At 49.1% G+C, this 12090-nt stretch overlaps 2 protein-coding genes across 2 annotated transcripts in view; both read left to right on the forward strand.

The window, feature by feature from the left end:
• Positions 1 to 4: 4 nt before the first annotated feature.
• On the forward strand, positions 5 to 11174 carry PPA1 (inorganic pyrophosphatase 1; the record flags this gene model as incomplete). The annotated part of the gene is made up of 11 exons (XM_005430036.3): positions 5 to 32; positions 136 to 200; positions 3668 to 3721; positions 4654 to 4773; positions 6426 to 6512; positions 6778 to 6904; positions 7354 to 7481; positions 8857 to 8942; positions 9152 to 9221; positions 10230 to 10269; positions 10841 to 11174. Coding segments are annotated over 11 exons (837 nt in total), but the record flags the coding sequence as incomplete, so codon positions are not given.
• Positions 11175 to 11962: 788 nt separating this feature from the next.
• The window catches only part of SAR1A (secretion associated Ras related GTPase 1A), a 4730-nt gene continuing 4602 nt past the window's right edge, over positions 11963 to 12090 (forward strand). Inside the window, exon 1 of the mRNA XM_031064470.1 lies at positions 11963 to 12050. Within this exon, the coding sequence (XP_030920330.1) occupies positions 11963 to 12050 (88 nt within the window). The remainder of the gene's footprint in view (positions 12051 to 12090) is intronic.

Here is a 12090-nt window from a genome sequence, read left to right on the forward strand (position 1 = left end):
GCCCCACAGCCCCGAGTACCGGCTCTTCTTCAGTGAGTGCCGCCCCCGCCGCCCCTCACACCCCGCCGGAGCCCGCCTGAGCCCGCTCAGGTGTGCCCCCGGTGTGTGACTGGGCTCCCTCCCCTTGCCTTGCAGAGGATGGCGCCGGGCGCTACATCTCCCCTTTCCACGACATCCCCATGTACGCGGACGCCGGGAAGGTAAGAGCAGGTCCTGAAACACGCAGGGCGTCGGGGAATCCTGAAAAGTGCGGGAGATGCTGGGTCCGGGAACATCCAAGGGGTCGGGGGATCTGGGAACACGCGGGGGATCAGGAAACACGCAGGGGATCAGGGATTCTGAACCATCCAGGAGATCAGGGAGTCCTGGGATATCCAAGGGACCAGGGCGTCTGGGAACACGCGGGGGACGTGGGGATCTGGAACATCCAAGGGACCAGGGCGTCTGGGAACACGCGGGGGACATGGGGATCTGGAACATCCAAGGGATCAGGGGATTTGGGAACATCCTGCGGTCAAGGGGATCTGGGAACACACAGGGCATCAGGGGATTTGGGAACACAGAGGGGACCAGGGGATCTGGGAACATCCAGGAGATCAGGGGGTCCTGGAACATCCAAGGGACTAGGGGATCTGGGAACATCCTGGGGTCCAGGGGTCCTGGAGTATCCAAGGGACCAGGGGATCTGGGAACACACAGGGGACCAGGGGTTCTGGAACATCCAGGAGATCAGGGGGTTCTGAAACATCCAAGGGATCAGGGGATCTGGGAACATCCCAGGGTCCAGGGGATCTGGGAACACACAGGAGATCAGGGGGTCCTGGAACATCAAGGGACCAGGGGATCTGGAACATCCAAGGGATCTGGGGACACGCAGGGGATCGGGGTCCTGAAACTTCCAAGAGATCAAGGGGTCCTGGAATATCCAGGGGACCAGGGGATCTGGGAACACACAGGGGACCAAAGGATCTGGGAACATCCAGAGGATCAGGGGTCCTGAAACATCCAGGAGACCAGGGGATCTAGGAACGCACAGGTGACCAGGGGTCCTGAAACATCCAGGGGACCAGGGGATCTGGGAACATCCTGGGGACCAGGGGATTTGGGAATACACAGGAGATCAGGGGTCCTGAAACATTCAGGAGATCAGGGGATCTGGGAACATCCTAGGGACCCTGAAACTTCCAAGGAAGCAAGGGCTCCTGCAGCCTGAGACACCTGGGGCAGGCTCACCCTACAAGGAATGGGTTTCTCTCCATCCTGGCCTCGGGTGGAGCCACCCAGGAGGAGAGAATGGATGATCTCATTCCCATTTCCTGCGTCAGAGATGTGAGTGGCTGGCTTGAGCTCACCCATGCAGGCATTTTGGGTTAGCTAAGCAGAAAACTGCTTTTTTTGTTTGTAATGTGTACCCCCATTCCTATGGGTGCTGCATGGTATTTCAGGCTTGGGGTTTGGCTGCAGTATGGCCTGCAGTAAAATCTGACAAAGAGCAGAGGGTGAAGATGAGCAGGTTAAGTTCCTGCTGGAGCATCTCCTGAGAGCTCTTGCCTGGCAGAACCTGCTCCTTGCAGTGCTGCAGGGCTTTCACATCCTTCTAGCAGCCAGTGGTTAGGCAAATTAGGCTGTTCTGAGGAAAAAATGCCCCAGCTTCAGGAAATCAAAATGGTTGTGTTTCAGTTTTCATTTAATGTTTTTTTCAGTGGTGCCTCGGGCTCTCTGTTTCCTTTACTGTTGTAGCTTGTTCCTTTCTCTGACTGTAAATCTGTGCAGCTTGGGAAATGTAGTGGAGCAGCTACTGCTTGTTAGAGCTGAAATTCAGAGGTAGTGGGGGAGTGGTTCTGGGAAAGGAAAAAGGAAAAAAAGCTGAGAGATGAACCTCCAAAAAGCAGCTGGCTGAGCTGCTGAGGTGAAGGTGATGGAGCCGAGGTGCTCTGGGAAGTGTGTAGTGGCTTTTGCCTTCACAGAGGAGAAAAGATGGATTGTGGTCATCCAGGACTCAGCAGGGAAGCAGTTCCCAGTGCAGGTAACCCAGACAAGGAAAATCCAGATAATGCCATGCTTTGCAGATGCCTGCAGAGCAGGGGAGGAAGGAGCAGGGGAGTGAGTACAGAGGTGAGGGGGAGTTCCTTGACCTGGTAGTGCTTAACAGGGGAAGCTGCTGCTGCCAGCACCTCTGTGCCAAGTCATTCAGAGAAAAAAAGTCCCAATAGCTGAAGGTCACAGTCCCTGAAGTTACACAATAGTGCTGCTCCCACGGGGCTCTCTCTGTGGCTGGAGTGCCTCAGCACTGAGGTTTTACCCATCACTTAGCAGGTGGGCTGCCAGCTGCAATGCAGGGCCCAGCTCAGAGCAGAAGTTTGTCCCACTCTGTCTGGGCTCCTTGATCTTTATCCTCAGACTCCTAAGACGCTGAGAGGATTGCAGGGTGTTTTTTTCAGGCTCAGGCTGGGCTGTGCTGACCTTACCCAGACCTGTGTCATTGCAAAGGGATCACCTTGAGCTGCTCTCTGTGTGTCTTTGGCCAAGTTGGACCATGGAGGAGGCTTCAGTCCTTACAAAGATGCAGCCCCGAGTCATCTTTCCCTGCCTGCAAAGCCACAAGCTCCCAGCCCAGCCTGTTCCAGTTGCCTCATTCCTTCCCTGGAGTTAGGAATAAACCCAGCTCTGTGCCTTTCTGCGTGCAAAATGCAAATGAGCAGTGACCCCCTGCAATTAAGGGGTTGTAATAAAGCTCTGCTGGGGAAGGGTGTGGGCAAAGTCAGTGATGTAACAGCGCTTGTTGCACAATATCAATCCAATTATGGGGCAATACAGGTTCGAGGGACTTTGCCATGCTAATACTGCTTAAGGTGGGGATTAGAAACCTTGCCCAGGCCAGGGAACAAGGTTTGACTTTTTGTTAAAAAGCCATAATCTCTTCAAACAGCAGATGTTAAGGTTCAGGTGTGGAAAAGCCTGTTTTCATGGAGAGGAGGCTGACATTGAACTCTCAGCCCAGCTGGATACACAGGAGATGTTTTCAGGTGTCGCCTGTAAACGAGATACAGTGAGATGTGGTTCTGCACTTCTCCCCCACGTTTTCATCCTCACTTTGTGCCACTAGCAAGGTCTGCTTTTGCAGGAGTGTCAGCCTGGAGAAGGGGCATCCTTCCCTACATTATGGCCAGAATATTTGGGAGTGATGGTCTCACTCATTCAGGGCAGTACATAGATACCCACATTATTAAAGAGATGGCTTGTCCTGTTGGTCTTGTCTTTTCTGGGTGGCCAGAGTGGCTCTTTGTATTTAATAAATAAGGGATTTAACAAAATCCCATTTTGTTATGTCCAGGGTAGTTTGTATGCAGCTGTTTGCTATTGATTTAACCTGTTCCTGTAGCCTAGGAATGGGATGGGGATGTTTGTAGGTGGCAACTGAGGGAGAACATGTGGGATCCTCAATCTGGCCTTTGGGGTGTTTCGTGGGATTCAACTTGGAGTGATGACAGGTGACTGACTGAGCTACAGGACTTTTATCAAAAGTCTCAAAATTAGCACTGAAAAAAAAAAACCCAGCAGAAAAAGCCCATGGTTTCAGGTGAACTGGCTGGTTTTTGTGCTCACTCATATGTGTTCCCTAGTTTAAAAGATTCCTTCCCACTCACTGCTCTCCTGCTTTCTTCAGAATGTGTTCAACATGGTCGTGGAGGTGCCTCGATGGACAAATGCTAAAATGGAGGTAATTTACAGCTCCATCCTAATCCTTGGCTTTGCCAATCCCTCCTCAGATCCACCTCCAGAATCAGAGTGGTTCCTAACTTCTCCTCTCAGTCCCTGCTTGGTGCTGCAGGTCTGGTGTGGGGGCTGAGGTTGCAGATCTTGGAATGCTGTGGTGTTCTCCCTTCTGATTAAAGCAATATTTTATGGCTCCAAGCCCCATGTGATTCCAAGGCTTGTAACCCTATCCCAAGGGATGGCAATGCAACAGGAGGTGTCTGGTATCTGCTGCTGGCAGCAGCATCATCTCCTGGTCTCTTGGCTTGTCAATTCCATTAAAAAAAATTATTTTTTTATTCAAAAAGGGTAAAGCAGAGGGATTTATATATAACGATATTAATGTAAAATAATGTAATATAATATGATATAATATGATATAATATGATATAATAATTATAGTAATATAAATAATACACCACTATAGCATATTATAGTATTTTTATCTATTATATAATAATAGTATTATATATAATATATATTTTATATATATTGTAGTATATTATAATATAATTATATACTATTATACAGTATATATAATAGTATATATTTAATTATTATAATATAATATATAAAATAGCATATAATTATATATACTATTATATATTATAATAATTAAATATATACTATAATATCATATAGTATAATGTAATAGTATAGTATATTCTATTATATTATAATAATTAAAAATATAACATAACGTAATATAACAATGAATATAATATAATATATAGTAATATAATATATAGTAATATAATATATAGTAAAATAATACAGTATAATAATACAGTATTATATAATGTAATATAATATAATGTAAATTTATATTGTAACTATTATAATATCATATATTTATAAATTATTTATTTATTTATTTATTTATAACTTTTCTTTCAGATTTCCACCAAGGAACCCTTAAACCCAATTAAGCAAGATGTGAAGAAGGGGAAGCTGCGCTTCGTAGCGAACGTGTTTCCCCACAAGGGCTACATCTGGAATTATGGTGCCATCCCACAGGTGCTGTGGTTTGTCCCAGTGGCTCAGCCCTCCTGGTGGGGAGGAGGGAGGGTTTCTGTGCCTGTATTAATGAGCAAAAAGGTCAGCAGAGAGTCTGGTCTGGAGCGTGATGTTTGCAGCTGATATGTTGTCCTGCTGAGGGAGAGAACCTGTCAGGAAAGCAGGGGTATTTTTAAGCAGAAATGCCAGGGTTTAGGCTTCTCTCTGATGTTATAAACCAGCTCCCTGGGGATGAGCTGCTGCTGCTGATCCCCAGCTGCTGGGAGCTGGGCTGGGCAGGAGCTGGCAGGTCCTTCTGTGGCTGAAGGGAGCTGTCACGGTGCATCTGGCCATGCAGTGCCTTCAGTTCCTGCCTGGCAGAGCACGAGGCTTTATCCTGAGGGTGCAGGATTGAGGCTGAATCTTTATGGGAGACTCTTCTTGCCAACGCCCAGCCCTGCACAGATGTGCTTTCCCAGAAACAGCTGGCAAGGTGGCACCACGATAGTGACATCTGCACACATGCTCCTAAATGGCTGGGGACTGCCAGATAAAGAGGGACTTCAAACAAGGCTGTTTGCCTGTGATGTTCTCTAAGGCTGGGGTTTCCTGCAGAGAAATAAGCTGTCAGTGTCAGATCACAGGCAAACACTCTGAGTTTGGTGTTTGTGCTCTTGACAGTAGCACGTGTCGAGTGTTTTCCCCACGTGGCTTTACAGGTTGAGTTGTTTCCTGCTTGAATGGATTCTGGTGCCTGTTTCTTTGTGCCTTTTGAAGCCTTTGCTCTGTCATGTGTTTGTGGATCAAAGGTGTTTATGCATCAAGAGCTTAACACTTCCTGGTGGAGAAGTGTGATAGTGTTTGTGGCCCCACAGCACCACCCAGGTGTCAGAACATCTTCCTGAACACTCTGGATCATCACAAGGTCCTGACTACACTGGGCTTGTCCTGGTCCACAGAACTTTGGGAAGAACATTTCTTTTTATATCTCAACCCCCTTAGGAGTACGTGTTCCTTATGGTGCCAATGGGCATGGAGTGCTTTTCACTCCTGATCAGGAGCATGTTTGAAACAGCTCTTGTTCTTGGAGTCAATTAACTGGCCTCTGGAGTCATGTCCTTCAGTGTGCATTCACCACTGTGGGTGAGATGCACTGGGGAGCACAGTGGGACTCCACATTCTTATCACTTCTCCAGGGTTAACAGTGTCTTTAATTGTTTAATTAAAGGGAAACAATACACCCTGCCTGTCTTCCATCTCTGCTGGGCTGCTATCTGGAGTTCAGGAAGCTTCTGCTAAGGAATGAATAGGGAGAGGAACAGGCAGGAAGCCAAATCAACAATTGCCCTTTATAGATGTGACCTTCACATTCACACAGCTGTGGGGCAGAGGAGGAAGTCTGGAAAGTTGTTGGAAGGGGATTTGTGGGTAGGAAGGGGCTGCTTACCTTGTGGAAGAGGAGAGCTTTTAACTTGAATTCCAACTTCCCAGGCCCAAGGGAAGCAGAAACCCAAATACCTGACCTGGCAACAGGTGTGAATTGGGCCATGCTCTGTTTATTCCAGGCAACTGCATGCCCGAAATAAACCTGCTTTTTACTACCTCTTTAAACCTGTGGGTTCTTATTCTTATGTGTGGTTGATTTTGCTGTCGGTTTGGGGTTTGTTTTTCAGACTTGGGAAGACCCAAGTCACAAGGATGAAAATACTGGTTGCTGTGGAGATAACGATCCCATTGATGTGTGCGAGATTGGAAGCAAGGTAACACATCCTCAACGACTCCTGAAACGTGTAATTAATGTCTCCAGAGCCAATTATCCAGGGACATTATTCATTTCCTACCTCCCCTCCCTTAACAATGTGCTGTTTCCCTCGGCTGCCTCTGGAGATTGCTGCTGAGATGAGGCAGGGCTGATGAGCTGCTGGCAGCCAGGGCTCATTTCATGGTGGCTGGCTGCTGGCTGAGCCCTGCACAGCCTCCTGTCGTGCTCTCCTGGGGTGGACAGCAGGGCCTTTGTCCTTGCAGGTCTGCTCCAGGGGAGAAGTCATCCAGGTGAAGGTGCTGGGCACGCTGGCCCTGATTGATGAGGGAGAGACAGACTGGAAGGTCATTGCTATCAACGTTGAGGACCCCGAGGCAGCCAGCTACAATGGTGAGTTCTGGGGGGAGTTCCAGTCCTTCCCTTCCTCCCCTGGGAGCCTGCAGGAGCTGGGGACAGGGTTTGCTCCCTCTGTGCCCTGCTGGCAATCAGGTGTGATGGAAAGGGAATCCTGGAGCAGAACGTGGCCATTCCTCTGCACAGCCTGGCATTCCAGGCACGGTGCTAGGAAAGGGATTGTCCCCCAAGCCCCTAATCCAGGCTGTTTAAATGTGTCCACGCTCCTGGGGACACTCAGGATGCACACCTGGGGATGAAACACTGACTTCCCTGAGGAGATACTCACTGGGACTTCAGGGAACCTGTCTGAAATGTTGCTGAGGCTGCTTGGGGAGGGGCTGAAGGAGGCACAGCCCAGAACAACTCGGCAGAGCCACATAAATCCTGTAATTCACTGCATGCTGTTACTGTTTCTGGCTAACAAACCCCCTGTCCCCTGCCAGACATCGAGGATGTCCGAAGGATGAAGCCTGGATACTTAGAAGCTACTGTGGACTGGTTCAGAAGATACAAAGTACCTGATGGAAAGCCAGAAAACCAGTTTGCCTTTAATGGGGAATTTAAAGGCAAGGTAGGATCACCTTCCTGTGCACGAAGTCCCAAACCTGAGCTCAGGCTGGGTGGGGCCACGAGTGAGCTGCTGAGAGAATGGATTTTTATGGGGGTGCTGAGAGTTGGTTTCAGTTCATTCTGCTGGTATTTTTTTCAGCCTAATGAGTGCAGGAATACCAGAAAAAAAATGCCTGGGGTTATCACCGTGGTGTTGTTGAATATTTTCTTCATGTGGGATCACTTCAGGGCTGGGAGCCTTGGTGTCAGAACCAGGTGGAAAGCACCAGGTTTATTTGCTGCAGCTCTGGAGCAAAGGCAGCTGGGCATCACCCTTTGCCTCCCTTACCCGTTGGCTTTGTTCCACTGCAACCTGGTGCAAGTTCAATTTAACTGGGGAGTTAAAACACTTCTTCCTTCAGGCATGAAGTGTTCCCTCACACCCTGTGAGTAAGGCTCTGCCTCTTCTCTGGGTTGGATCAGATAAGTTACTGCTCCTGAGCAGGTGAAATCCTGTTCTGGTGTCCTCACTCCTGCCCTTCCTGGAGTGCCATGAGGGGTTCAGTGAGGTGACTCAACTCCCAGGGCTCCAGAGCTGGTGCAGAGGAGGGGAGCTCTTCCCAAAGCCCTCTCTGGGGCAGAAAATGGAAGTGATGAGGGACTTGTCCCCTTTGGCTGTAGCACAGCATGAGGCTGGTCAGGCTGGAGCACCTTGCTGCCCCTCAGGATGGGTGAAACCCATCAAGGAAACTGGAAAATCAGGGTAAAGAACTTCAGACATGCTCTGCAGTGTTTTATTTGGCTCAGTTTGGTATCAAACCAGGACATTTAGTGCCAGTGTTCACACCAACAATGAACTGTGTGTGTTTCCTTCTCCAGCTGACAGGTTAATGCTTGAGCATATATTGCTCCTTTTTAAGGGAAGAGGTTGATCTGCCTGGAAACAAATTGACTTTTAAGTAGTTGCAAAGCCAGCCCAGCTGCGTGTCTCTTCCTGCTGGTCTGAATTGTTTGCCTGGAGTGGAGGGAGCTCCTGGACAGGCCTGGATCAGCAGCTGCTGGAGACAAACCGAGTGGGAGGAGCAGCAGGGTGGAGGTGCTTCTAGAATGGAGCACTGGCCCAAGACTCTGTTCAGTTTCTTTTGGCCCCAAGCTCGCTCTGTGACCTTGGCAGATCCTCCCATCTTGAAAGCAAAACAATTCTGCTGCACAGTTCTGGTTATTGCAGCTGTTCTGTGCTGGGAGTTTCTGCTCTTCCTGAACAGCACTGGAGAGGAAGAGTTTTCTTCCAGCCCCTGCCAGAGCTGCCTAAAATCAGCTCTTTGTGAGTGATGGTCTGGAGAAGGTGGTCTGGTGCTTCCACATGACATGATGTTTGTTCTCATCTCCAACTTCAGGATTTTGCCCTGGATGTCATCAAAGGCACCCACGAGCACTGGAAAGCTTTAATAACAAAGAAAACGGACGGAGGGGAGATCAACTGGTAGGTTCATGCTTGTGGGAGTGTGCCCCTTCCTCTTCCCTAAACTAAAAACCCTGGAACATCCCTTCCTGAGGGGTGCCATGCTTTCTGTTAGCTGCTGGCTGCCTTCCCCCTCCACCTGGCAGCTGAGATCCTTAACATTCCATTATTTAATGCTCCTGGGGCAAGGCTGGGCTTGCACCTTCTCACAAGTGCCCAATGTCTTCCAGCACCAACCTGACAGTGTCTGAGAGCCCCTTCTGCTGTAGTCAAGACTGTGCAAAAGCTACTGTGGATGCAGTAAGTACCAGTTTGAGTGGCCAAATCCTGGTGCTATTATCAGGGAAAACGGTGCAATTTGTGTGGTGAGCTGTCCTGTCTGTGTAGATGGCACATGGCATGCTCAGAGTGTTTTGGGTGGCTGAACACCTGCTTCTGGTTAAACAGGATGGATGTGGAGCCAAGCAGACATTCCCTCAGAGGCTTCTCCCTGCCCTTAGTCACCCAAGAGATGGAATCCCAAATGGAGTTTGCATGGAGCTGTAGCTTGGCTGTCAGCTGTTCTGAGTGGGTTTTCATGTTTGGGCTTCCAAGAGCTTCACAGTCCAGGTCTCCCTCTGAGAAAAGAGATTCTAATTCCCCAGGGATTTTGCAGCTTCAGAATGAAGAGCTTGACATTCCTGATGTAGTTCTCCTGTCCAGCCTCTGGAATTAATTGTGTCTCCCTAGGCTTGAAGAGTACTGCTGTTGGCAACCTGAAAGGGCTTAGAGGGAGGGGACAGGAAAATCCAAGTGCAAATCTTGGATCCCTTCCATAAGTGGAAACCTGAGTCTCTCTGTAGCCTTGGAGAGACCTTTAAAACCATTGTGGTTTTTTTCTAAAGTGCTGCATCCCAATTAGGGGTCTCAGTGAGATTTTTGAAAGCCCTCATGGAGGATGTATCACCAGACAGGGATTTTCTCTGTCTTGGGTTGTTGAATACCAGGGAAAGCTCTTCAGAGGAGTTCTCAGAGAGCCCTTTGGGCCTCTATTCCCCCATATTTTTTAAACCAACGTTGTAGGTTTGAAACAAAAGCAGCTGCCTGCACCTGTGTAGGGTCTGGAGTGGGAACTGCTTGTGCTGGGAGTGGCCCTGGAGGCTGCCCTTGGAGCAGAGCCCCTGGGGCATCCCCAGAATGGAGCTCAGTTGTTCCCCCACAGCTGCCACAGGGGCTCAGATGGTGCTCAGGAAAGATTTGTGCAGCCCTAAGTGCTGTGTGGAGAGAGAAGGACACCTCTGGTCTCTGATAACACCCTTCTTGTTTCAGGCGCTGCCGTGTAAAGCTGCCAGCCCCATCCCACCCGAAGGTGAGCCCAAAACCCCCCTGAGACCCCAGCACCCAGCAGGGGCTTCCTCAGGGAAACTGTCCGTGGGAGAACGAGGGGCTGAACTAAACCTGGATGGTGCTGGAGCCAGGAAAACGAGGGGCTGAACTAAACCTGGATGGTGCTGTAGCTGAGGGTGCTGTTGGGAGCAGAAAGAGGAGCTGGGCTGACACTTCCAATCCCTTCATGGGGAATAAACCTGTGGAGGTTTATAATTTTAATAAAAAATGTGTGTCTCCCGTGTGGGCATGGGAGTTGGAGGCTTTGCCTCCCTGACTCAGCTGAGCCAGAGGGAAGCCTGGCTTGCTGTCCTTGCCTGCACCAAGTCATGGATGCTCCTGATGGCAGCCTGAGCAAGGCTGACTGCTCTGGGAAAACAAATCCACGTAAACAGGGTTGTGCCAGAACCTGTTTGCTGTCTGAGGAGCTGTTGCCAGGAGCAGAGGAAGCCCCTGAGCTGGAGGTGACACACACACACACACTGCCACGTAACTGCTTAATAACTGGGTGGCTCACAGGGGACTAACGCCCTCCTTTTCTCTGCCCCACACAGTTGACAAATGGTTCTACTACCAGAAGAACTAAGTCCTGAGGATGGTGGTGAAACAGCTGCGTCCTTCCCACCAAGGAGCTGCCACACGCAGGAATAGACCAGAAAAATAGCTTCAGTGTCAGCAAGAAGACCTTGCCTGTAACTTTGCTGATTAGAATTCCATACCTAGCAGTGACGTGCCTGCTGAGGCCCGGTGGAGGCTGGAAGAAATAATTTATGAAATCCAAACACCCTGCTTTGTGCACGGTCGTGTGGTGTGCTCTAAGTCGTGACAGGAGATCCCTCACCTGGGGTGTGTATGGATGCTAGAAATAAAAAACTACTGAAATCCAGAGCTGTGGGGCTGCCTCTCTGTGGAAAACGCCAATCACTTGGTTTTAAATTTTTAAAAGTTTAATAGTAATAAAATGGTAGTAAAATTAGCAATATAATTACAGTAATAAAAAATTGGACAATAAGGGCTTAGGACAGTATGAGACAATAAAAACAAAGAGTTACAGACAGTCTGAGTACCTCCTTCTGGGCAAAATAAGCCTGAAAAAGGCCCCACCTTAACAGAGGATTAACCCTTAAAAGCAACAGCCTGTTGCATATTCATACACCTCATCCATGATGCATAAATTCCATTCAAACACAGGATTCTGTCTGGGCAGTGTCAGCTTCTTCCTCTGAATCCTGACTGAGTCTTCAGGGCTGAGCAGGCAGGGAGAACTCGATAAGAGAGCAATAAATTCTCTTTCTCTTAAAGATTCAGGTGTCCTGTGGCTGCTATCTCAGTGCAAATCCTTTCTTTAAAAAAAGTATCCTACATAGCATAGTTTCTATTTTAACATTTTTTATAACCTAAAACTATACTTAACACACTACTTAAGAGAATTAATACACCATAACTTTCTAACATAACACACATAATATTCATTTGAATATTTGCAAAAAGCCGGTCACAAAATACGCATTTTTCACACTCTCCCTCCCTGGAGCTGAGGAGGCACAAAATCACAGAACCACTGAGGCTGGGAAAGACCTCAGAGATGATGGAGTCCAGCTTGTGACCGCTTCCCACCTTGGTACCGAGAGCTCCGGGGCTGGTCACTGCCCACTCGGTGTCCCATCACCCTTTCCATGGATAAATCCCTGCTCGTGTCCAGCCGGGATCTCCCCGCAGCAGCGGGCCACCGCGTCCCTCCCGCCGGGCCGGTCTCGAACCCGGGTCCTGGCGGGGCGCGGGCGGGTCTCGAACCCGCGGCCTC

This window comes from Geospiza fortis, unplaced genomic scaffold (assembly GCF_000277835.1).
Source record: "Geospiza fortis unplaced genomic scaffold, GeoFor_1.0 scaffold48, whole genome shotgun sequence".
NCBI lineage: Eukaryota > Metazoa > Chordata > Aves > Passeriformes > Thraupidae > Geospiza > Geospiza fortis.